The sequence below is a fragment of the Triturus cristatus genome, chromosome 4_2 (genome assembly GCF_964204655.1).
Source record: "Triturus cristatus chromosome 4_2, aTriCri1.1, whole genome shotgun sequence".
Classification (NCBI taxonomy): domain Eukaryota; kingdom Metazoa; phylum Chordata; class Amphibia; order Caudata; family Salamandridae; genus Triturus; species Triturus cristatus.
Window position 1 is genome coordinate 90,451,210 of NC_140586.1, and position 24,090 is coordinate 90,475,299.

Genomic DNA, 24,090 nt, shown 5'->3' on the forward strand with positions numbered 1-24,090 from the left:
AGGAGACAAGGTACATTAAGGAGGAGTTCATGACTTTGGCCAGACGCACACAAAAGTGGAGCTCAGAAAAGCCATACTTACCAGCATTAAACCCGCCGTAGCCGCCTCTGCCTCGCCCTCGGCCGCGGTTCCCAGCTCCTCTCCCTCCGCGACCACGCATGTTGGGCGGCGGTGGCGCTTCATGCATCCCACCACCCATTCCAAAACCTGGATGCGACTGGAAACGGGAGATGCACATTAGAACTACAGGTCAAGCACTAACTGGCTACTCTTTACTTATTGCAGAGGGCACACTATAAACAGAAGACATGACCTGCACTAGAGGATAGCAGACATATCCGGCAGTTTGAATACTTGAGGTTCCCTCTACAACATGTTTATAAGACTATATGGGCGTTATAGAGACGCGCCAGCTCCCCTCAGTCACCCACATCCTTGCATTTTATGAACAGCATCACCCCAGGGTCCTGAGAAAGCGGCACAACATAGTTTCGTAGGAAGGCTTTGAGCAAATTTCGCTGAGCAACTACCTCAGTGTGCAGTTAACCACCATGTGGTAACCGAAATCTATCGGTTATCAGACCGTTACACTACACAGGGGTGGAGAGGGGCTTGCAGTGTCAGCTTTCACCTAAACTAGGAGGTACAATGGGAGTATTTTTCATTTTAGTGGGACATCTGGGCGACCAGCAACAGACTGGACTGCTGACAGTGTGGAATAAAACTATTGATCAAAATGTTAGCACCACTAGGTAAATCACGAGCTCGAGGAAAAGCAAACACTTGAAAAAAGCTCCTCTCCAAATTCCATGAGATTCCCCCTGGATTCCAACGACAAATATGCATACCTTCACAAACTTGGGTGGACCACCCCCTCGGATCATCATTGGGGGTTTCTTCTTCTTGGTAGGTTCGTTGTGCACAGGGGCGTCAGGAAAGAGCTTCTCCAAAGCAGCAAGTGCAGCATACGCCTTTGCGACCTTTTTGTTTGAGCCAGCACCTTGAAATTTCTGCCCATCCACTTCCACCTTCGGAGAAAATTGCCAACGGATTAATTTATTTCACTGACAAACTACAAACTAACCCTGCTGAGGGAAAACCCTGATCCTGGCCCCTGGAATCCCACACCACACTTTCGTTACTTACAACTTGACAGGAAATAGTCTGGAAACGAGCAGTACCGTGGGCAGTGGTGAATATTGCAGTATTAGCAAAAAGAACCCGAGTTTACATTATAGCTGAACTATGTAGGGAAATAATCACAATGTTGCACAATGGACCACGACAGAAGTGAACAATCCTATGGGAAGCAGCACCACCGGGTGTGCGCAAAAGCAGTGCTGCGATGCTGGAGGGCAGTGCAACGGGCAGTCCTCATGGAGATGTCCGAGCACAGGGGCCATGCGCTATGGCTGCCTGGATGAAGTGGCGCACCCGCGCAGAGTTTTCCTAACCAATATGACCAGGAAAGAGGATGCTCTTCCGGTCAATCTCAATACCAGCACTTGCCTAAGCGCAGGTGCCAAGGGTCATGTATCAACGAATACTTCTGCGAGGGATCACCTCACCTCCATGACAAAGCGCTTGTCGTGACTGCCACCAATCTCCGAGATCAGCTCGTACTTCAGACCACGCCTCTTCTCGTTGAGCTCCATCACTGGGTTCTTGCCATGCTTCGTCAGGATTGGTCCTTGTGCTTTCGCATTCTAATAAAACAGTTACATATCAGACTCAATCACACGATTATAATGAACGTGCATGCCGGGCCACAGAACAAAGGTTGTGATATTGTGCATTTACTAAGTACGGACAATGGCAGAAGGCAGACACTAGTGAATCCGAATGGACCTACCTCAGAGTCAGGAGAATCAGAATCCGCTGATTGGGCAGTTTCCACCACAGGAACAGGAGGGGGGATCACTTTTGGCTTGGGTTCTACAGGCTCAGGGACCTCTTCCTTTTCTTCCACACCAGTAGGCAAACCCATGTCTTGTAGAACCTGCAGTGCGACAAAAGTTAAAGGCAAGTTCAGAAGGATAGCTCTTCGAACAGAAGCATGAAAAATAAAGCTGTTTGGGGCAGGTATTGGCACGGACGTTCTGGAAAATGGGGGAAGAGGAGAAGCGTGGCAACGAATGTGTTTCAAGTTTCAATCAGACCTGTCCCTTTAATTTTTGCACAAGCATAGGGATTAAGTGAGACTTCAAAGTTGCCATTTACCAATGGCTCAAATATGCTGTGTAAACACGAGGAGATGGTCCTGAAACTTTTCAGACACTCGCCTCCAGTCACAGATCTGGGTTGAATCCATAATCGTTCTTTAGCTCACTTCGCCACCCCAGTTCAGACAGCTATATGCAAATCAGGCTTGACCCTGTGCCTCATGGGAGCAGTCCAGCCAGAACTGCCAAGCCACGTCATCCCTGGACCCAGTGCTTAATTTGTAAAATATGAAGTGCAGGTGCTCAAATGTTTGTTGGAGGCCACACCTACTTTACTCTAGCTACACCCACTTCATCCACTGGGTCCGCCCACTTACTATATTAGCTCCACCCACATCGTCAACTGGCACTGCTAAACGTCAGATGTAATATAAGGTGTGTCAGGGCACTAGTTTGCTCATACACACATTGCATAGATACAATCCTATGTGTGTAAATCAGTATATAGGGAATGTTACATCAGACAGGACTACAAGGCATAGGAGTAACGTCATCCATGATTGCATCCTAGGCAATATAGTTGAAGCGTTCAAAGTCTGGAAAAGCGCAAATTTAGAATTTTAAACAGAACAGCATTGTTAGGGGTTCTCTCCAATAAGAATTGATTTCTACCCAAATGAACCCTTTTTGCAAGATCAGGTTAATGAAAGATTGGGCAAAAAAAAAATACATAGCTCTAACTTGCAGTTTGCATGCAGCTCTTTGATGAGACTAGTTAATAGCTTGCTGTTTTAGGATAGGATTTTAACTTACAAACTGCAAGTAAAGAAAAGATCTGACAGAAGCAGTAACACACTGACCTACTTAACATGATTACACGCACTTTTTGATCTGCATGGTAAACGTTCTTTGCAGCAGGTATATTAACCATCTGTACTACCTTACAACAAGCAGTCACAACTACCGCATGACAAACCTCCTGTGACTGTCTCTCTCCAGGAAGACTATTTATCAGAGTTATCTTGACATTTTAATTTATGCCCGATTACTGGAGGCCAGGAAGGAACTTGGCTACGGCTGCTACCTCAGTGGCGGCTGGTGAGATTTTAAAGTGGTGGAGCTGAAAATTTTGGGTGTCGAAAGGCGCGCGAGCGAGCGAGCCCGAACCACCTACGGAGGGTTCGGGGGGGTTCCCCCCCCCCCCGAGAAAATTTTGAAAAATTAGCAGCCAAATGGTGGATTTTCAAGACTTTCGGAAGCCATTGTGCTTCAGTAGTAGCTTCTTCCCTATCGTGTTTTCCATTAACATACACCTATCACAAAATGAACAGTTTCACTAAGTTAAAAACCATGGCCTAGATGTATCAAGCAGTTTGCAATTCGCAAATGCCGGAATTCGCAGAATTCTGGCGTTTGTGAACCGCAAACGATCTTTTTGCACGTTTTGGCATGCAACAACAATTCGCACAATAAGGAATCGCAAAAATGTGCGATTCCTTATTTTGCTTTAGCATTTAAGGAATCGCAATTTTGTGATTCCTTAAATGCTATGTATGTAGCATTTTGGACTTGCGAATTTAGGTCAAGAAATCGCAAATTACCACCAACTTGTAGTGTTAAAAATGCACAATTTGGCATTTGTGAAGGTGGCATGAGGTGCACATACATGCTCATCAGCATGCTTCCAGAAATCCAACTTCTGTACGTTTAGACAGAGACCGCCCAACTCTTTCAACAGGAACTGCAATGAGGCTCAAGCACAACACCTTAAATAACATCAAACCTATCTATCTAATCTTTTAATACACCCAGCACATGCCCTGCCACTTGTAGTTTGGAGATTAGTGGGCCTTTTCTGAGCGCAGTTTAGTTGGAAGGGATGCTACTGTAGAGAGATATGCAGTGAGACAATACATAAAAGGCAACATGCAAACACATGTGGTTGTCAATGGATGCTCTGATGGCTGTTAAGAGGAATACATAGTTAAAGAGACTGTTAGCTGACTGTATGTGCATATTAGGGTGGATCGGTGTTAATCACATAAGTAGCTTGATGCACATGCGAACATATGGGTGAACACCCGGGTGTTACATGACCAGTCTATTGAAAATACAATTCCCATAATGCAGGCAAAAGTCTCATTACAATCCAGGTAAGGAAATCCTTCTCTTTGTTTTCGCCTGCACAGAGTTAGTGTCGAAATAAAAAGCAACTGGCCAGGTGCATTTAAAGTAATTACAAAATGCTCAAATGTTAATTTAGTGTCCTGAAGAGTGCCCGTCTCCAGCACGATCGAAAAAGGAAGTGCTCCTTTCCGAATCCCTTCCTTAGCGCTCTCGGTGTTCGCTTCATTAGCATAACCTTTGTAGGTCCCGGGAGAGCCAATGGCACGCTAACTTAGCACAGTGTGAATATGCAGTTTGTGGTATAATATTTTCTAGTATCACCACTGCGTTCAGCTTAATAAATATAACAGTTAATGGGCCGCATTCCCAAAAGAACTAATGGACTATCGGCAGATTGTCTTTAAGAACAATATTTGTGTGTCAAAGTCTACTCAATCATCGCCAACTGCTTTCACAAATTCATTTTCTCTGGCAATTTCACATTCAGTCGATCACCTTCACTGCTCGTATCTCTATTTATTTTCAGACTTCCCCATACAGCATGTGTTGAAAGAACAACAATTATATTTTCCAAGCAAGTTCAATGGCCGTGATTGCTAATTTCAAACCGGCCATCTGTGTTATCGCGGATCATTCTTTATCTAATGCAGGCCTGTCACACAATGTCTGCCTGCTTCCTTGGAGTAATAAATACTCAACACCCAGTTGCTTAAAATTCTGCCTTGCTACCGATGGAAAGTTGAAAACAAAAGTTTGCTCATTTTTTTACCCTCCATCTTGTAGGCTGGCTTCTGAAATGGGATGTGCGTAATTAAAGTCGCATTGCGTCGTGGTTTACATTTCGTTTAAATTCTCTTCACTCATTGTTCTCTCGCTGAAGGATAAATACCCGTCGAGGACGTTCGTAGGACGGAGTGCAGCAAATGTGAAGTGAATTGCGCGCACTGCATTATCTGTTCTGGCGCGGCTGGCCTGTACTAACACTATTGCCACAGATAAGAAAGATTACATAATAAGCCAAACTATCTCCCCTTATTCCTCCGCTCCACCATCAGAGAGAGTAGACTAACACACGCAGGCCTACAAGTTAAAAACTGCCCGCCTGGGGGCCTTACCTGGTGAACTGCCCGAGTTCACAAGTCTACTCCGGACAGCAACCTGGCAGCCTGCAACCACATGGACTAGCTGCTGCTGCAGGGCACGACCGGTCCGCTTCCTTCAGGACAGACTGACTGAGGCTCCTCGACCCCGGCTTTCCCCTCCGCTCTGATGCAGTCTGTGACCGTCCGTCTGGATAAAATGGCTGCCACTCCTCCAACTGCCGAGCCTGCGCAGACGGTCACTCGACTCCTTGGCTGCCCGCCTGCCACACCCTTTCCCAACTCGTCACAGGGTGGGTCCCACCACGCCCTGTGACGAGTTGGGAAGGGGTGGGGTGACACCATGGCAAGCTCTCCTCCACTCTCTGATTGACGTGGAGAGTTAGCGATCCCGGGCTTGTATTAAAAACGCCCGGGGCTAACTTAACCTCCACGCCATCAGGGGGTGGAGACTGGGCCTTGCAGCTAGGTCTTTGCCGAGCTGATGACATCACAGCCTTCAGGGCTGTGATGTTGTCGGCCCGGAAAACACATAGCAGGCTCCTTTGGGCCCAGGAGCAGCAAAGCAGGAAAACACATAGCAGGCTCCTTTGGGCCCGGGAGCAGCAAAGCAATCACTCAGTCACGTGATGTGACGTAGTGTGAACAGCGGAGCTGGCACGGAGGTATTGGTGAGTGGGCAGACTACTGCAGACTCTGAGACCGTGCCCTGTGTTCTTCGGGATTTTTTTTTTTATTAAATAAATGTGATCTCTTGCAAATGAAAAAATGTACCTGGGGCGGAGCCCCGACGCCCTCAAAGAGAAACCGCCACTGTGCTACCTTACTTTACAGTAACAGTGCAGTCAGTGTTAATGTGTCAATTAAAACTTAAGGTACCTGTCGGCCAGGACAGCGACACACTGACTGCAGTAGTGCACTGCACAGCCTGCAGGCTGTCTCTGCAGCCTTACTTAGGCCTGCTGCTGCCACACTTTACACAGGCCCTGCCTCACCTGGTGGCTGGTGCGGTTACTAGCGGGCGGCACTGGCCAGAGTCAGACTGGCCAGAGTCAGACTGGCCAGTATTAGTAGTAGTCACTCACTGCTGGCGGCTACTAGCCTACGCCGGGCTACTCAGGCTCGTCAACAAGTCGCCAATGCAGCATGTCGCGACTCGCACCGCTACAACGTAGTCCTGCCTGGCCGTTTGCGCTTCTTGCTGCTGGCTTACTTTCAGTTCCACACAGACGTACTTTCACTTGGCGATGCTGCTGAACAGTTCTTTGAATCTTGAACCGAATGGCCATGTTCATGACTCAGTGGTGAGAGGCCGTGCAGCAGGGTGTGCGGTGTTTCAAAAGCTGTGAATGCGTGCGCATTGCAATCATTCCCCCCCCCCCCCAAAAAAAAAAAAACCCGCATACGCTTGAGAGCTGTGTTCTATTCTCACACTAGTATTTGAGTGAAAAAATGTCAACGCCACATACGTATACTACAAGAGGCGACCGTGCATTAACATAATGCTCAAAAGGTGCAACCGTCGTATGAATTGTTCGCTATATACCTCAATCTTCATCAAACCCAGAAAAAACTAAATTCATCCATGTGTGTCTTCCAACGCCCACATATGCTCATAGAGCGAAAGGAGTCACAAAAGGTGTAGGTAGCAAGGCCATGTTTTGTTCTATGTTTATGGTCTCAGAGACTACGTGATTTGCCCAGAATCACAGGATGTTGAAAGGAGGCCGGGATTCCTTGATAGTTCCCTAGTTCAAAAATCGGGAGATCCAGCCGCAACTCCACACCTCCTCCTCCTTGCTATTATCTACACTACTAATGTATTGTAACCTGTACTGCGTTGCTTATAATCGCCGTGATGCAAGTTTCTTCCATGGTGGAAGTGTGGACCAATCCCTCAGTACAACTATGACCTTACTCCTTTTTGCCCCTGCCCCTCAAGCTCCCCTACACCTCCTTAGCAGTTCTTCCACCTTCTACCACCTATAGAGTACCCAGCTTTCCATTATCACTTCGTAAGATACTTTGCATGCATGGAGACATTTACACTTTGACATTTTGCATGCATGGAGACATCAGAAGATGTTTGCTCAGGAGCAAAGGAGGTATCAGCCATGGAGCGCATTTCTGGGTCTTCATTCCAGAACCACCCTCTGCATTAGGTCATTTTAAAAGCGTCAACTCAGTGTGTACGTTGTAATTATTCATACCCCTTGTGCACGCAATGACTAAATTCATCAAAGCAGCTGGTGTGCCTTCAGCTACAAATCGCGGCAGTTACCCCGTGCAAGTTAACTTAAAGCAGCAGTTTAACACAGAAAGCACAATCGCGGCTTGCTTCAATTGCAGCACAACCAAGCTTGTGAGCCGAGGGAAATGAAGGGTAACAACAATGTCAAATTAAACGACGCTAGACGTACGGTAATCTTTTCTTCTACTTTCACAGCTGACTAAAACAAGCATTTGCAATGCAATAGGTATCACATTTACGCGAGTTAAAGTTATTGGCATTCTAAATGACAAAGCCTTTTATGTTAAAAAAAGGCATGGTTATTTGCAATGTCAATAGCTCAAACTCTTGTAAATACGAGATCTATTGCATGGTCTACAGTTCTTAAAACCATTACTCAAATGTTTTGCTTACCTTCACTGCAACATGAAGCCTAGCTGTTTTCTTGGATGGACCAGATGCCTCATACACACTCCCATCAATGTCAACAGCCATGGTAAAAAGTGGAGCATGAACTGGTCCGGTCTGTGAAACCAGCCTGTACTGGAGACCAGGCCTAAGTTGGTTCAGCCTCATGAGGGCATTGGACCCCATTGGAGGCTCAGGTTTGTCTTCTGAAATACAAAAAGGTACCAAATATACTATAGGCACTCAATTACGGACACCTAATAGCATTGGTGGGCTGTGATATAGCCACTCAACAATAACCAAGAAATAAAAAAGGGCAAGAAAAATACCTTTTTTCTGAACCCTTTTCTTCTTTTTGCTGGGGGACTTATCCTCCCCATCTTCTTCCATTGGTCGTTTAATAGGGGCAACTGCGTAGGTTGTGCTTGGAGGGATTTGCACAGAGTAAGAAAATGCTGTGGAAAAATACAGAACAAATAAGCAAAATAACTTATCCAGACACCACTATTTACAATATACAATCAGTGTAGCCTGTGCACATGGAGTCTTAACCAATTTAATGGATCTTCTGAAACCTCATCATTTTTAGGAAATATGCAGTAGCCAAACATTAACTTATCATTGAGTACATACATGTGCCTCACATGGACGGATTCTACTTCAAATGTCCAGGTATTTCAATCATAAGTAAGGCTCCCTGTTTTCCGGATTGTTAGATATACAGAAAAATTAAATTTCTTGGCTATATTCATTTTTAAAAAATGGATAAAAACGGAAACAGAGTTGCTTTTTGAGTAACTCTAAATATTGTCGGCCATGGCTGCCAGGCCAATAGCTGTGTGGATCGATAGGTAACGGGGCTAAAAGAGAAAGGAATTTTAGTTAGATCCTTTACCAGCAGTACTTATGCACAAGGCGGATACTGAAATATGCAAATTTTCGTATAGGTGCATGGATTTATCTTCTGTGGGCGTTTACAACATTGTAACCTAGTAGGCATTCAAGCAAAAGTGCATTTTTACCGGTTAAATAAATGTGGAAATATACTAATTCCAGCTTAATTTCTCTCAAAACCCACAATAAATACGGATAAATACAGACGGAAATGTCAAAACTGATACCATAAAACCGGAAGCCCCAATCATAAGGTATGGATGTGACCACTACTGATGTCTGCATTATGCTAATAATGCAGAACATTGTACAAGACCCATGATTATTCAAAGACTGGACTTCATAATGGCCAGGATGCCCACCATATAACAGCCATGGCAATTATGTGAGGGTCTGCTCCATCATGTCAAGTGTGGAAAAAGTAGGCCAGAAATGTGCTCAATATGTCAATGATTGCTCCCTATTTGCAATGACTAGACCACAAATGCCCAAAATAATCGGGGTGCCCATTATTCAAATGGTACCATAATGCCATGAACGGGCACAACTGTGCCCTAGAAAACCTTTATAATTGAGTCTAGCAGTTAGTTGGGGGCCTCACCATGAGGCGTAGTTTCCGCAAAGCAGTATTTTTTTCATTTGTCAGACCCACACATGAATTTGGGGGGGAGGGGGGCGGGCTTAAGGTGCAGGCTCAGATTAAAAGCAGCATGCTGATGGCAGTGCTTTCTTTTAAACTGGAAACCAATTACTAGCAGTCAACAACTCTGTAATTAGCCACTTTATACACACACACGTACATACATACACACAGCTTTTACAGCAAAGTTATTGCCCTCTTGTTTCAAAATCATCCTGTGCCCTGGTCACCCCACAACTTTTTGCTGACTAGTACTGGTGGTAACGGACTGACGGACCCGGGCTCTGCCTAACCAGGCCCAGTGCAATGCTGAAAGACTTAGAATACAGTGAAAACATCTACATACACTAAGGTACACTATGGGTTAGGGTACCCCTGTGATTGGCATGATCTCCCCTAGTACAGAATAGGGCAGGGCAGTTTGGGGGCCAGCATCCTTTTCTGCACTTGCAGGTGTGCACTGCTGGAGCCGGAGTTCAGTTTAAAAGCAGCCCTGTGTTGCAGGACTGCTTTTAAAATGCAATTTGTGCCCAAACTTAACTCTGGTGTTTGGGTCAATAAAAACAAAAAAAAAAAAAAATAGATAAACTACGTTTGGGCATGGTTGGTATACCAAGAGTCTCCCCCCCATGTGTTCCAGGGGCGGGGGTCAGGTACTTGGTAAGGAGAATCCTTATAATAATAAAAAAAAAGTTCATATGCCCTGGGGTTAGGGAAATTGTACATTTCACTTCCCACATTGTAGTAAAGTGCTTCCCAAAAGTGACTTGTGCTAGGAGCACTATGAAATGAGGATCTGCAATATTTTGCTATATTCAGAACCCCTAAAGTCTTTCCTAGAAGTTCAGGTGGGGGGGGGGGGGTCCTGTATGTATAAGCAGGGTCCTTATAAAACCTGTTTTATAGACCCTGGTATTGGAGAAATTGGCCAGTTTATTTTTCCATTGCAATAAATTTTGCTCTTCAATGGAAGGAAGAGACAAGCTAAAGATAGGTTTTATTTAAAACTCTGAGCAAAGGCAGATGCTAGGCTTTAGGAAAGAATGAGCAGATGTAAGGGAGAGCCATCCTGGGGGACTGTTTAGCCAGCGCTTCCATCCCTGCTAAAATTATCCTTTTGGCACACTTAGGAGGAAGTGGTCATGCTCTGGGGTGTTGCCCTACACCTTTTTGGACAGGGAGTGCCCTCCTCTCCTGCTTGACCCCAGAGATAAGTATGAGAGGTGCAGTGCCCTCAGACCTGCTTTTGGAAACCTAGGAGAACCAGAAAGGCCCACGCTAAGGACTTAGGGTTTAGTCCAAGTGGAATGTGGGAATCGAAGTCCCAAACTTTCAAGGACCCTTTGAGTTTCCAGAAACGTTTGATCAGCAAGAGGCTCTTCAGGAAGGAGTTCCCAACACAATTAAAGCCCGCTGGTGGAAATCCTCCAGAACAATTGCTAAATGTGAATGTGTCCCTGTCAGAGGCAACCAAATGTCCAAAAAAATTCACTGTTGGTTTCTAAGCACTTGAAAGTGACTGTTTAAAAATTCATCTCTGGTTTTACAGTGGATTTTTATTTTCTTCTGATGTCATCTTACAGATAAAAATATTACCCATTTTAAAAAAAAATTGGTGTTGGATTTTTAGTGTATTGTATCTTATTTACTGAAATGGTTTATAAATGCTTTACATACCTGTCTGAAGTTAAGCCTGCCTGCTCGCAGCCAAGCTACCAAGGGGTGAGCATGGGAATAATTTTATAAGACCTGTTCTGAGCCCTATAGCGCGTTTGTGACATGACCAGTTATAAATGCATTTATACCACTAATGACCCACTTTCCAACACCTCTCTACCCAAGCGGTTGTGCAGACCGTGTTTGCAGCATTAATCAATACACAGGGGCACCTATACTCGTTATAATGGGCTACTAGCTCCCTGTCCTCCCTTACCTGGGTTCTTTTTACCGAGTGTGTCGAGAGCCATTTAATCAAAAAGTAAGTTTGTGACCAAATGGTCTTTAAACTACATTACTCAAATTAAAAATACTATAGTTAAAGTTTATAAGAGCCTAAAAACCAATTTCATTAAGTTCTCATAAAAACTGAGTTTTTGTACTGTCATACTACAAGTCAAAGCAGAATACCTAAAAATGTCAATGCATAAAATAATTACAGACATTCTATTTCCATCAGTTTATCCCTCCTTAGACCACTCTGTTCCATTTCCTTATTCCATGAGAAATCTTTTGGCTACTTGTACAAACTTCGCCAAGGCAATTGGCACGGTCTAAGAACTGCATGTCCGTAAGTAGCTCAATTTGCTTGAGTGTGCTTATTCCATATTTTAAAAAGAGTGGCCTTAAGATCATCCGCCGCACTGATATCAATTTTGGGCAATCCATTACAAAATGAACGCTAGTACATTTTAAATCCAGCCCGCATGTACATTTACCATAGTCATCCATTAATGTTTATTTTATCATTTGCACAGGCGGTGATTGATACCTATTCTCACTTTTAATTCCAATCTCATCCCGTGATTTGGTACAGTATCTAAATATGGATACGAATTATCATTACTCCAGGTATTTAACATGCAGACTTTTTGATCTGTCTAGATTTTACATTTCCTAAGATTTTTACATTTCCTAAGATTTTTAGAGCACTCTTCCGTTCAATACACATTGATTCTGGGTCAATTTTTGCTTTGAGTTTCATAAATGGAGTGCAGTTTATTTCTGGTAACTATTGCCCACTTCAATTCACTCTGTTGGATCTCCCTCCTCCTCTTCTCCGATCACAACCTTTTCCAAAATCTACACAGATTTACCTGAACTTGTACGTTCCATGCTGGCCAGTCTAGTTTTAGCCTGATGGCCTGTACCATCGAGGAGCTAGGTAAGGAGATAAGAGTTTTAAAACATCTCCCTTCCTCCTTTTCCCATGAACATTCCCCCCCCCCCCAAACATAAGATTTCTGCCCCATACTGCATCTGAGAGGGAATCAGCCTTAAATGCTTTCAACACTGGTCTATGTGACATGTCTCCGTAGATGCGATAGAATTTTTCCAGATTTTTTTCAACCCACAGATTCCTACTAGACCTTTTGTTTTTTGGGCCTGTAGGTGCATATTCCAGTTTAAAAGTGCTATTAAACCATACACCCAAATATCTATTTATCAACAACTTCCAATTTTGTGTGGCCCAGGAACCAGCTATATTCATTTTTCATTCCAAACATTTGCTTTTTCTATGTTTACTATTAAGTGTTTGGATAACGGCTCAAAAATATTTAGCTTTCTTGGCAACCCTAATTCCGTTTGGTCTAAGATAACTAGGTCACCTGCATATAGTAGGCAAGACAGATGCTTTCTATTTAACTTTGGGCTGGCTCCTCCTGTCATCAATAGTTACGGTACGTATGCAAGAAAAATGGAAAATAAAAGAGGGGCCAAAACATAACCCTGTCTTAGACCATTGATTTTTATCTCTTGGGTTAAACCTCCTGCTGCATCTTTAATAACTTGTGCCTAATTTTCACTATGCAGACCTTGAATTACTTCAAGGATGTCGTCGGGATATATCTTTTTAGCGTCTCCCATAAGCATGCTCTATCTACTAGATCAAATGCCGCGCGGAAATCGACAAAACAGCAGTATAATCTACCCTGCTATTCTACGGTCTTCCTAGCCTCATCCCACAAGGCAAAACAATGGTAGAGTGTCCCTCTTTGAACCCTCCTTGTTCTACCGGGACAATTGCGTTAAATTCGAACCATTCCTTCATTTTCCCCAGGATTATTTTGGAGAACACTTTCACACCAATATCTAATCTATAATTCTTAGGACCCTTTCTATCCCTTTTTTACGGCTCCCCTCCAGGATTTTGGAATTGTACCTGTGGTTAACACTGCTGTAAACATTTTTTTAAAGAATTGGGCCCACCATTTTAGCTGTTTTTATTACTACTGCAGGTAAATTATAAGGCCCAGCTGCACGGGTTAAATTTAAATACTTAATAGTATTCTTTACGTTTTCAAACGAGCATAAGGGAATTAGATGTTTTACTACTTGTCGCCTCAAGATTTTCTCCCCGCTAATTTCTGTCTCATTTCTAGGCTTATACAATTCATGGTTCCTGGGGATCGACCAGATGCATCTTGAATCAGCCTCCAAAACCCTTTATTATTATTTTTGCTTTCTATGGTTTCAAGAGAAACCCAGCATTTTTCTTTCAAACATCTTTTCTTACTAGCATTTTATATTCCTTCCTCAATTCTAATAAATTGTAGCCCTCCTGGTTGTATCTTAACTTCATCTTTCTTTCCTCTCTCCTTAGTTGCCTCTCTCTCTACATGCGGAGTCAAATCAAGCCATTTGCTGTCTGCCACCCCCTTGCTGATTTTTGCCCCCTTTGTCTTGTTTAAATTGACAGATAGGCATAATGCAGCTTGCTTGATTTTTTTCTTCAAGCCGTGCAACCCTCTGGCTCCATGATATCTCACGGTCTAAATTTTGTTGAAAGCGACAATTTTGTAATATATTCATTCGTCAATTGTGTTGTGGTTAGTCTTTTTGGGTAATCCATCGGTTGTGGTAAAACTTTTCGCAAACTCTTGGGGGAGCTCTTACTATTTCACAAAACCATGGATAGTGGTCACTTTCTTTACGTTTAATTCCCTTAAACTTTTTTACTGAGACAAAATTCCAGGCATGTTCAAAAAGATAATCTATAGGGCACAGTTGATTTCCCCTTCTGAATGTTTGTTCTGCTGGTCTATCGAATTCCAATCTACCATTTAAACTAACAAACCCAAGTGACCCTAGTAATCTCCCTACCTCTTCATCTTGTTTACTCATTTTACCAGTGGGGAAAAAAGGGCTGGCGCCATCTCATATGCATCTAAAATTTCCTTCATCCAAAAGTCCACCTTTTCAGGATCTAGCTTATGGTTGAAATCTCCCATGATAATTAGAAAATCCTTCCCATATTTATCATTTAGGGATGCCAAATCTGCTTTAAAAAAACCCATTTCTTTTACATATTCTCCTGGGGTACCCCACTGCACGTATATATTCCCCACAATCACATTAATTTTGCCTTCCCCAGTCCTGTAGACGTATCTCACTGGCTAGTATCCATTTACAAGAGGTCGAGAGACAATTGGTTCACTGGGTGAAAATAGCAAGTTGAGCTAGTATCCGTTCTGAATATTCCAGCTCCTCCCCCCCCCCCCCCTCCGTTTCTTAGGTTAGTGGGTTGAGATAAGAAATAGCTCTTAAATGTATTTAGCCAAGATTCCCTCCCCATGCTAGAGGACCAGGATTGATCTGGAACGAACATACAGGAAATCTGCCCAAGGATTGGAGAAGTGCATCCAAGATTTGGATTATCCTGTCTTATCAGGGAATGTAAGCTGGCCTCAGCGGCCAGTACCCAGTTCAAGAAGGTTCTCTTAAAACGAGGCAGCAAGAGATCTTGTCAATCTCCCAGAGGAAACATCATGCGATTGGAGGAGAGGTGTGGATGAGTGTATGGGATGTACACACCCATTTCAGACAAAACTTCTAAGCCTGCACTCACCCCCGAATGATCACGGTAAGTGTGGATCTTTTCAAATTAAAAAAAACACCGGGTGCTCCATGGTCCATTTCCTGGGGGAAACATCTTTTGTACCTATTTCTATGGTATTTTTTATTTACCGGGGATTCTCATCTTGATGGCAGGGAATGATACAAGCAATGGGAATCTATGAAAGTTCTAATACTGGAGTAATATTGAAATCATTGCAGTTCCAAGAGCCAAAGTCGTAGTCTTTGAGCAAGAACGTGGATATGTACATGTAGATCTATATACAAAGACATTGAGAACCTGTTGACAAAGATTCACATTTCACCCACGGATGAGAAAAGCTCATAATATCATCTACACAATTGATCACTCTTCGATCGTACTGTGTGAGGTTTAATTTACTGCATTTTTGGAACCTTAGAAACAAAGTACGGTCTTTAGAAAATCACCCGAATGCTCAAAGCGAAACAAATTGCACTTACCTGTAATAAACAATCAGCACTCCCAACCCAAAAAGGGGCTACAATAAAGCTTAAGAAAATCTTATGTCCCTCGTAGTCGGTCTCCTTGACTAGCAGCAACAAGAGCAGAATACACTTGAGAGAACAGCAATTGCGAAAGTTATGCTGACCCCCTTATAAGAAATACCTTTGAGCACTTTCTGAATCTGGGCACTCTCACTTCCTGTTCCGAGATTATATTCACATGTGAACACTATTGAGAGAGAAAAGAAGTCTGCCACCTAAACCCGCCAGGCGCAAAGCACCTATACGTTGCACACGGAAAAGTGCAAACGTTACAGGTTCTCTTGAAGAAAATGACCCTGGCATTCGATGTGCAATTTGGTAGTACTGCTGTTTTGAATTTTGGAACTGTTCGCACATGCCGCGCTTAACATATCGGCCAGCACAAGGTCAAAGTGCACAGCAACTAAACACAATTACATAATCAAAACAAATAAGCTACATACAGCATTCACAAAATAAACACTGCCAAAGAATATCAAAACTGGGGATACTTACGCGTGCCTGTGTATTCCGCTGGGAGTTCGCCTTTTTGCTTCTTAAACATTTTAGGGGGGAGTGGGTCCATGCCCAAAACTTTGTGAAGTTGGCCGAAAGCTGCGAGCCGTAGGGCATGCTGGAAGTAAAACACACGGTAAGTCCTCACCAAAGGTAGCATATCAGAAAATGTACAGCGTTTGTACAGAATAGCTAGGCATTTACAATTCCAAAAGGAAATGGTGTCAGTTCACTAGCAAGGACTAAGAGGCAGCAGAGACACAAACCCTATAGGAAAACGATGAAGGCTGCTTAGCCGGCGTGTGTGTTGCAGACCCTATGATTTTTACTGGCCTGAACAAGAGACTAAAAGGGCATTCGATTGAGGCGCCCACAAAGTAACGTAATCAAATGTCGGGTCAGACCCTTTAAGTCCGGAGCATAAACCAGATTTTCAAATCTGATGCGCTATGTGCCTGATTTTCATAGATGGACATCAGGAAATGTAGAAGGTAACCACCGAAACCGGAGCAAGCGATGACCGCAGCCAAATAAATGTCTAGCATGGGCCAATCTAACAAGGTTTGAAAAAATAGTTACCTGGGCACTCTGGGTAATGTCCTCTCTTTCTTGCAAGTCCAGATGACCAATTGCATCAGTAGCCTCTTTCTCGCATGGGTCATAAAGGCCAGGGCCATCTGAAACATTTAAGGACTCTTCATGAAGAGTTGTCATTTTGAGTTTAGAAATGGTCTCGCCTAAAACAAGCACTCAATAACAGCGACTCACTAATATTACGTTTATTTGGTAGAAGCACTGAAAGTTTCAGAACCATTGTTACCAACAAAAAAAAATATACATATAAAAAATGTGCACTGGGCAGTTTAAAGTAAATATGACAAAACCCCGAATGAAGAATCTATTGCATTCCTATTCTGACTCCGTATTGACTGCAGACCCTGGACAATGGGAAGGAGACGAAATAGCCACCTACCTGGCATAAGTATTCCAGACGCAAGGCACTCTAGCACTCTCCGAATAGCTTCGCCAGCTCCCATGGGCCTGTTGGCAGTTCCGATTGCCTTTTCGCAGAGAAGTTCCAAAGGCTGACCAAAAGGGAGGTAGGAATCAATCATTTACATTAGACGAGAAATAAAGCAAGACTAACAGGTGTTGAAAAAAATAGGTGGTGGCTGGGCTAAGGAATTAACTAAAAGCAGATCAAAGCCCTGAAATAAAGAAAAAAAAAAAGAAAAAAAAAGTTTACCCCACCACCCATCCAATACCACGGTTTATCGAAATTTCCTAATCAGGGACTCGAAATTGATACGTATGGTCTGACAATCTTAGCGAACACCATTAATCACAAGTGAGAAGTAAAACGAATCTGATATTTACCCATCCTCTAAGAGGAGACCAAGTGGGAACACGAGCACAGAGATCCCTCAGAACACGGATTACTATGACGCAAGATTTCAAGCCATTCGCTCTCGCCTAAAATGTGCAATGGGCAGAAATTTAGTAAAACACATACATCCCACAACATGAACAAAAAAATAAATTAATTACTGCTACTTTGTCAAGGGTAAACTATTTATGGTTTTACTGGTTTACTAAATTACGTAATTAAGTTACAAGAAGATTACAATTACTCTTAACACAAAGCAGCAGCTACGTAAAAGTCGTGCCTCGGCATTAAAGTGCTTCTTTAGCAACTGTTCCTGGACAGACGCTAAGTCCTGCACAGCTAGTAACGAATGTAATCTTAAGTATTAACTTAGTTTAAAATTAACCATGTTCTACTAAAAGACAAATAATAACAAAATGCAAACCTGGAACCACTTGGCGTGTCGGAGTGACGCCAAGGCTGCAAGGCATTTCTGCCTGTCCAGAACGTCCGGGGTGTCGTTGACTGATAGCGTTTCTATTCATGGATGGAATAAGAAGACAAGGCACAGTTTGACCAAGGGGGGTCTGTCAGATGGAGAGGGGAGGAGGCAGCTTCCTAAAGGGCAGCTGAGGCTCCCTACAGATAATGTCCCTTCACGTAAGAATTAATCTAACCCTTAATGTGCTGAACTGTAAAACAAAAACTACAGTAAAAGAAAGTGAAAATATTTTACCTTAGAGTAGTGATAGCAGAAAACAAAATGGACTATGTGAATGATCTATTATATTTAACCTGTGCTACCCAAGGGGCGGTGCAGGGAAGGGTATGGTGGAATCTGATGGGTGCCACATTCAGCTTCTAAAGCAGATCTGGTCTCTTCGTTGCTCTATAACCAAGGGAACCCCCTCCGCCCACAAGGCTTGACTGCCCTGGCCCCGGCCCGTGACAGAGAGAGTCCTGTTGGTCAAAGGTCCAGCGTCCCTAAAATCGACACAGAAGGCTTGATACGATCAGAACCATAGGAAATCATTAAATGACCACAATATAAATATATATCATACAGTATGTGCTGCAGCAAAATTGAATCTTGTGTTTAAAATATCCTGAGAGGGTTTTAGATAAGGCTAGTGGAGCAGTTAATATGCATACAACCGCAAAACACGAAAGAACTCTATTAAGCATTGAAAATATTCAAAATGCTTATTGAGGTATCAAGTTAGACACGTAAAGTACTTTTTGAATGTTTTTGGTCTGTAGGCATTTATAAATCTAACTTTATCCAAAACTGCTTCTCTCCGTGACAATGCAATTTGCCCGAATATCAGACAAGTGGTCCAATAAAATCTTGCTCATTTTTGCTGCAACTCACACATTATTGCAGCTCTAAAACATGCATGAACAGCAGTAGCCTTCCGTGGTGCGCTAAAAATGATAATGGCTGCTAGAAACTTTAAACCCACCAGCTTCAACCAACCCAGAGCAAGCATCGACGTAAAATAAAAATTCGTAAGTTCTAGATAAACATGTCCATTGAACTGCATTTCATTACTGTGATTTAAGGTTTCGTTTTGTGCACTCCCCTAAGAAATAAGTACGAAATTGAACAGACGTACACAAAACATTCTACCCATAATCCCCAAAGTAAAGAAAACTTAATACCACAGCTGTGAATCAACGTTCCACAAAACTAACCTCGCCCTACTGAAATGTACTAAATAAAACACCACATTTAAAAATCACACGCCAAATACTAACATTCATCGTACCATAAACATTTCAGGCGGACTAACGTAACGGCCTCGCACCCACTCAGTTTTTACAGCACATTTGTTAAGTTACAGGATACATAGCTCCTGATCGAGTCCTGGGGTCTTCAGTCGCATACCTCCAGATAGCTTCTCAGCTTCCTCACGAACCAGTGGTGACGTCATTCTGATTGTGAGCTCCAACGGAGGCTCCTTGCTGTTCTTTATTAGGATTGACGCGTCCTCGATACACTGGATGACTTCATACTTCTCTTCAGTAACATTCTAGGAAGAACAATCACCTCAGAACATTATTCTAGGGCTCTTAAACATCAAGTCCACCATCAATGTGTCCTTTCTTACAGCTAAAAAATGTGATTCGAAACACTATACTGATTGGGAGGATGTAATGCTAATAAGCGAACTATGGCATGCTGGGAGTAAAGCAGAGTACGGACCTAGAGATACTACTGTAAATTAATACGGATTGCGCTCTCGCGTAAGAGGTCACCAAAAGGTATACTCACAGCGAACTGAAGCTCTAGATTTTCCGCTACTTTCGTCAGAAGCGTAACCGTTGGCTTATCCTTGCACAGGAGAACCAATTCAAGATCCAAGTCGCCTTTCAGCAGGAGGCCCTTAGCCACCAGTCCAACTCGCATGACTCCTCGGAGGGTTCTGGTCATGTTTTCTGTTGTGGGCTTGGTTTCTGCCCTGAGAAGCAACGTTCAAATTAATAACAAGACATTAAGCTCCCATGGACTTGTGTAACCACGTGAATAAAAAAAATCGGACATACCCCTCCTTTGCATCTTCGTCTGCTGTAGCTGCCGCCATATCCATGACCTCGGTTTCCGCGTCAGATTTCACTTGCTCGCCGATTACCTTCTCTTGCTCATCTATCCAGTCTGATACCGCTTTAAGGGCCCTTTCTGTATGCGAGACCATGTTCTGCACCGCTTCCAACTCTTCCTGAGTTGGATACACAGCTGAATGCTTTGCCATGACATGGCGGTCATCGTTTACGAAGATACGCATTTGGCGCTGTAATTACAATGAGAAGTCGGTTTGATAGTTCCACAAATTGATAAAACAATATCAGCAACCAAGCAAAGACCATACCATGTTTCTGCAATTGTACTGCCTGTATGGGTTTATATCTAATACTGGTACTATTTCGCAAATCAATACTTCTCATCTAAATATAGAAACGTTAACTGATTTGGTATCGCCAACATAAGTTCTCAAATGCATATACAATGAACCAACTCTTCCCATACCGGACAGTCGCAGACTTGTGCACCACGTACTTACAGGGGAACCCAATCACCATCACGAACCAATGTGGGGTGTATGTTAAGGGGAGAAAGTGCTGTGAAACAAGATTTAACAGTGCCTCTTAATGTTGCTGTCCATATACCTGGTGGAGAAAGAGTTACTGCATCCCTGATGTAGTAAGCGATGAAAAGACTGAAAACACATTTATTTAAAAAAATATGCGTTTTGTACCGTTGACCAAAAGCGCAGCGGAGATTGGACGCTTTTAGGCGTAATTAAAAACAGCAGTACTACCAAAGGCTCAGAGCACAGTCCAAGCAAGACAACGTTTCTAAACTATTCTGCAATGGTCTTAAGACTAGTACACCTGAGCTATAAGAACAGCCCACCTTATGAACAAGCTGGGGAACATTCCTAGTCGTAACCCTACTTCCCCGTAACACATTACCACCGTTACCAGGCATTCAGACTACGCACTCGTTGGTTACTTCAGATGTACCGTGCAGAAACGCCACCAGTAGCCAGAGCAGACGCAACTAACCAGAAAGCGTTAGTGGGTATGAATGAAGAATGGGAAGGTATGTTAATAATAGATTTTCGTATTGCAATGAAGAAGAGTCGGCATAAGGCCATCACACTTTGAAGTACCAAGTTCTTAAAACGTCGTTCGGACAGGACAACCTTTATATCCTCAAAACGGAACTGACTTCCGCTACGCGTAAATAAGGCTCAGAGAAATTATGCGGGCGTATTTATTCAGCACACACAAGCGTGTGTATGAAAGCAGGGGGTACACGTCAACGCCCCAAGCAGGTATAGTTCCAAGGGGAGACTTGCATCAGAGACACAGTTGGGTACTGGGAATAACCTGGCGTCCGTAATGACAGGACACAGGTATGAAGGATGGGATAACGCAACGTTTTAATATTGGGAGTAAAAAACAATTACAACAGAGGTGCTGGGGGGGGGGGGGGGGGCATGAACTCCTGATCTTCAGAACCACCGCAATACCGACAGGTTAGATCCTATGTTTAAAAAGAGGAAACGCACGAGAGCATCAGCGCCCACATGCCACAAAGTGGTATTACCCAGTGTGCCTCGCGCTTCCGCCATTACAGCGGGACAAAGGCCGTCGGCCGCCATTACAAGTCAAACCCTGCACCGATCACAGCGCCCGGTCACTTAAAATGTGGCCAGCGCGGGACTAAGCAGATGAGTAGCGCAGAAAAGCACGCAAAAATATAATCCAACGAAATAAAAAGCGTACTTAGGCTATCAACATCCTTAAAATCGGGTACGGTTCCGAAAAGGGACCCGCGGCTTGAGTCATAAAATGTGTTTTATGAGCCCCACCAGATTCTCTTCAAGTACCATGTTATGGGTTCGCCCTTTTGTCGAAACGCTTCCTCTCGTAGTTTCTCGAAGGTTCCTCTGCAGCTTGCCGGCTGCGACACACGCTGGAGCCGGCAGCTAAGCGGACGGAACCATTGGTCATGAAAAGATGCAGCTATCCCACCTGGAAAAACAAAATATTTTCGTTCTACTCACCGGTGTTTGGAAAGCGAGGGGCCGCCGCCGAAAGTAAGCCTGGAGATGGTTACGGCTCTTCTCTCCCTCCCCTTCGCCCGCGAGCCTTTTGGTACGGCCCGAGTGCGACCACTAAACAATGGCGACCAAAAATGGCGCCCGGGAGGAATACGAGCGGTTACACGACGCCAACAGAAATCGGCGTTGTGAAGAGAATGTCGGCCGTCCGACAGCACATATATACTGGGCTTGTTCCTGCAAGGAATAGGAGGAGTCTATTCGCGGGTCAAGCCTCGCTTGGGTGAGTGGAAAGGCGGAGTATAGGTGAAGTTTTCCACCTAGTCTCCACCTCCTGCCTTTGAGCTCAACGGGGCGACGTCACTGTGCTACTGTTACCAACCGCCTGACTGTGCTCGCGAAGGACGACCTCTGGTGTGTCGCATAGCAACAAAAGAGGGAGCACAGAATAATGGCGCAGGCTTTGCCCTAGAAATGAAAGAAAGACAACACGGACAACTGCATGAAGGGGGGCGGGAGCAAGGAAGTGCCATTTACATGTATTGAGAAGGAGTTTCGGAATTGGAGAGAGTGAAAAATTGTCTAGCAAGCGCGTCAAAGAATTTTCAATTCTATTAAGGACACGGAGGCGAGGATTATGCTTCTCTTTGCTTTACTGCAAAACACAGCAGCCAATAAAAACAACTTTAAACTCCAGCATACCCCGGAAGTACAACCCCCTCCAGTAGTATGCCCCAATCACTGTCAGTACTTTAGTATATAAAGTCCGAATCACGACATCACTTCCTCTTTCTTTGCATGAAAACTCTTAACACAGTACACCAACTTGACCGTTGAACACTGGACCACTGATTTCCCCATCGACGTGCGTCCAAACTTGAACTTCGAACTTCCTCTCCGGAAACTCTGTCATCTGTCCACTGCCAAGATGAGTTGTCTCCCTGATGAGCTGTATCATCCTCGCCGATGCCAAAACTCCAGAACCTCAAGGTTGCTTGGTCTGTTCTCCTGAAATGGAAACTGACATCGTAACGTCCATACAAAAAGACGTTGAAGGCAATGTATAGGATTACCGGGTGGGTACAACATTATAGCAAATACACAATAATGCCATCATTCCAACTGCTTGGGTGGGATAATCCTCGCCTCCGTGTCCTTAATAGAATTGAAAATTCTTTGTCGCGCTTGCTAGACAATTTTTCATTCTATGGCAGTCCACGGAGGCTCCGATTATGCTAGTTTAAAGTTGATTCACCACCAACGAAGCTACATCCACAATAGGTTTATGATCAAACGTTTTGAATGTGGAATCAGCCGACCAGTCCGCCACAGTCATGATATCTTGCAACCGGGAACCCGCCCCAAAAGACTTAGAGGCCATAGCTCCTCTAACGGAATGAGCTCCAAAAATGGAAACATCCACCCCCACAAGACCCAGTAACCAAGTGACCCACCTGGCCAGGGTTGCAGATGTGACCGGGCGAAAAGGTCGCTGAAGAGCAATTAACAATTGTCCTGATACATCAGATCTAAATTCCCTAGTACAATCTTCATAAACCTTCAAACACTTGACCACACACAATTTGCTGTGATGAGGAAATGCAGGGTATGTAATACACGGAGAATGCGTCTTAGTACGTCTGGAAATCGTAAAGGAAACTCCCGAAGGAGTAAATACTCTACCTGCCAAATCCAATGCTCGCACATCCGACACTCGTCTACATGAGATTAGACACAGTAGGACTGTCAATTTTGCCGATAATTGTTTCCTAGACAGGGCTTCATTATTCGGCCAGTTCCTCAAAAAACGCAAAACCACCGAAACATCCCAAAGTACGGTGTACTTAGGCTGAGGAGGGTTCACTAACCGAAACCCTCGCACCACCTTGCAAACCAAAGGGTGTTCCCCCACCGGTCTGCCCTCCACATGCGGATGGCCCGCCGAAATAGCCGATCTAAAGTTATTCACCGTCCGGTATGCCAAACCGGATTTGGCTAATTCCGACAAAAAATTCA

At 43.9% G+C, this 24,090-nt stretch overlaps 1 protein-coding gene across 4 annotated transcripts in view; it reads right to left on the reverse strand.

The window, feature by feature from the left end:
* Positions 1-22,270, reverse strand: part of ILF3 (interleukin enhancer binding factor 3) — a 35,581-nt gene extending 13,311 nt beyond the window's left edge. For 2 of the 4 annotated variants that reach the window (XM_085600685.1, XM_085600687.1), the window contains exons 1-15: positions 22,078-22,270; positions 20,051-20,295; positions 19,779-19,965; positions 19,392-19,536; positions 17,949-18,040; positions 17,515-17,610; positions 17,111-17,222; positions 16,717-16,814; positions 16,138-16,255; positions 8,357-8,482; positions 8,034-8,233; positions 1,853-1,999; positions 1,569-1,706; positions 849-1,028; positions 82-217 (exon numbers count right to left, since the gene is read on the reverse strand). In XM_085600685.1, the coding sequence (XP_085456811.1) occupies positions 82-217; positions 849-1,028; positions 1,569-1,706; positions 1,853-1,999; positions 8,034-8,233; positions 8,357-8,482; positions 16,138-16,255; positions 16,717-16,814; positions 17,111-17,222; positions 17,515-17,610; positions 17,949-18,040; positions 19,392-19,536; positions 19,779-19,965; positions 20,051-20,289 (2,014 nt within the window). In that variant the 5' untranslated portion in view covers positions 20,290-20,295; positions 22,078-22,270. Of the gene's footprint in view, positions 1-81; positions 218-848; positions 1,029-1,568; positions 1,707-1,852; positions 2,000-8,033; positions 8,234-8,356; positions 8,483-16,137; positions 16,256-16,716; positions 16,833-17,110; positions 17,223-17,514; positions 17,611-17,948; positions 18,041-19,391; positions 19,537-19,778; positions 19,966-20,050; positions 20,296-22,077 lie in introns of all 4 variants that reach the window. The other 2 variants (XM_085600684.1, XM_085600686.1) reach the window with 1 other exon arrangement.
* Positions 22,271-24,090: the final 1,820 nt, after the last annotated feature.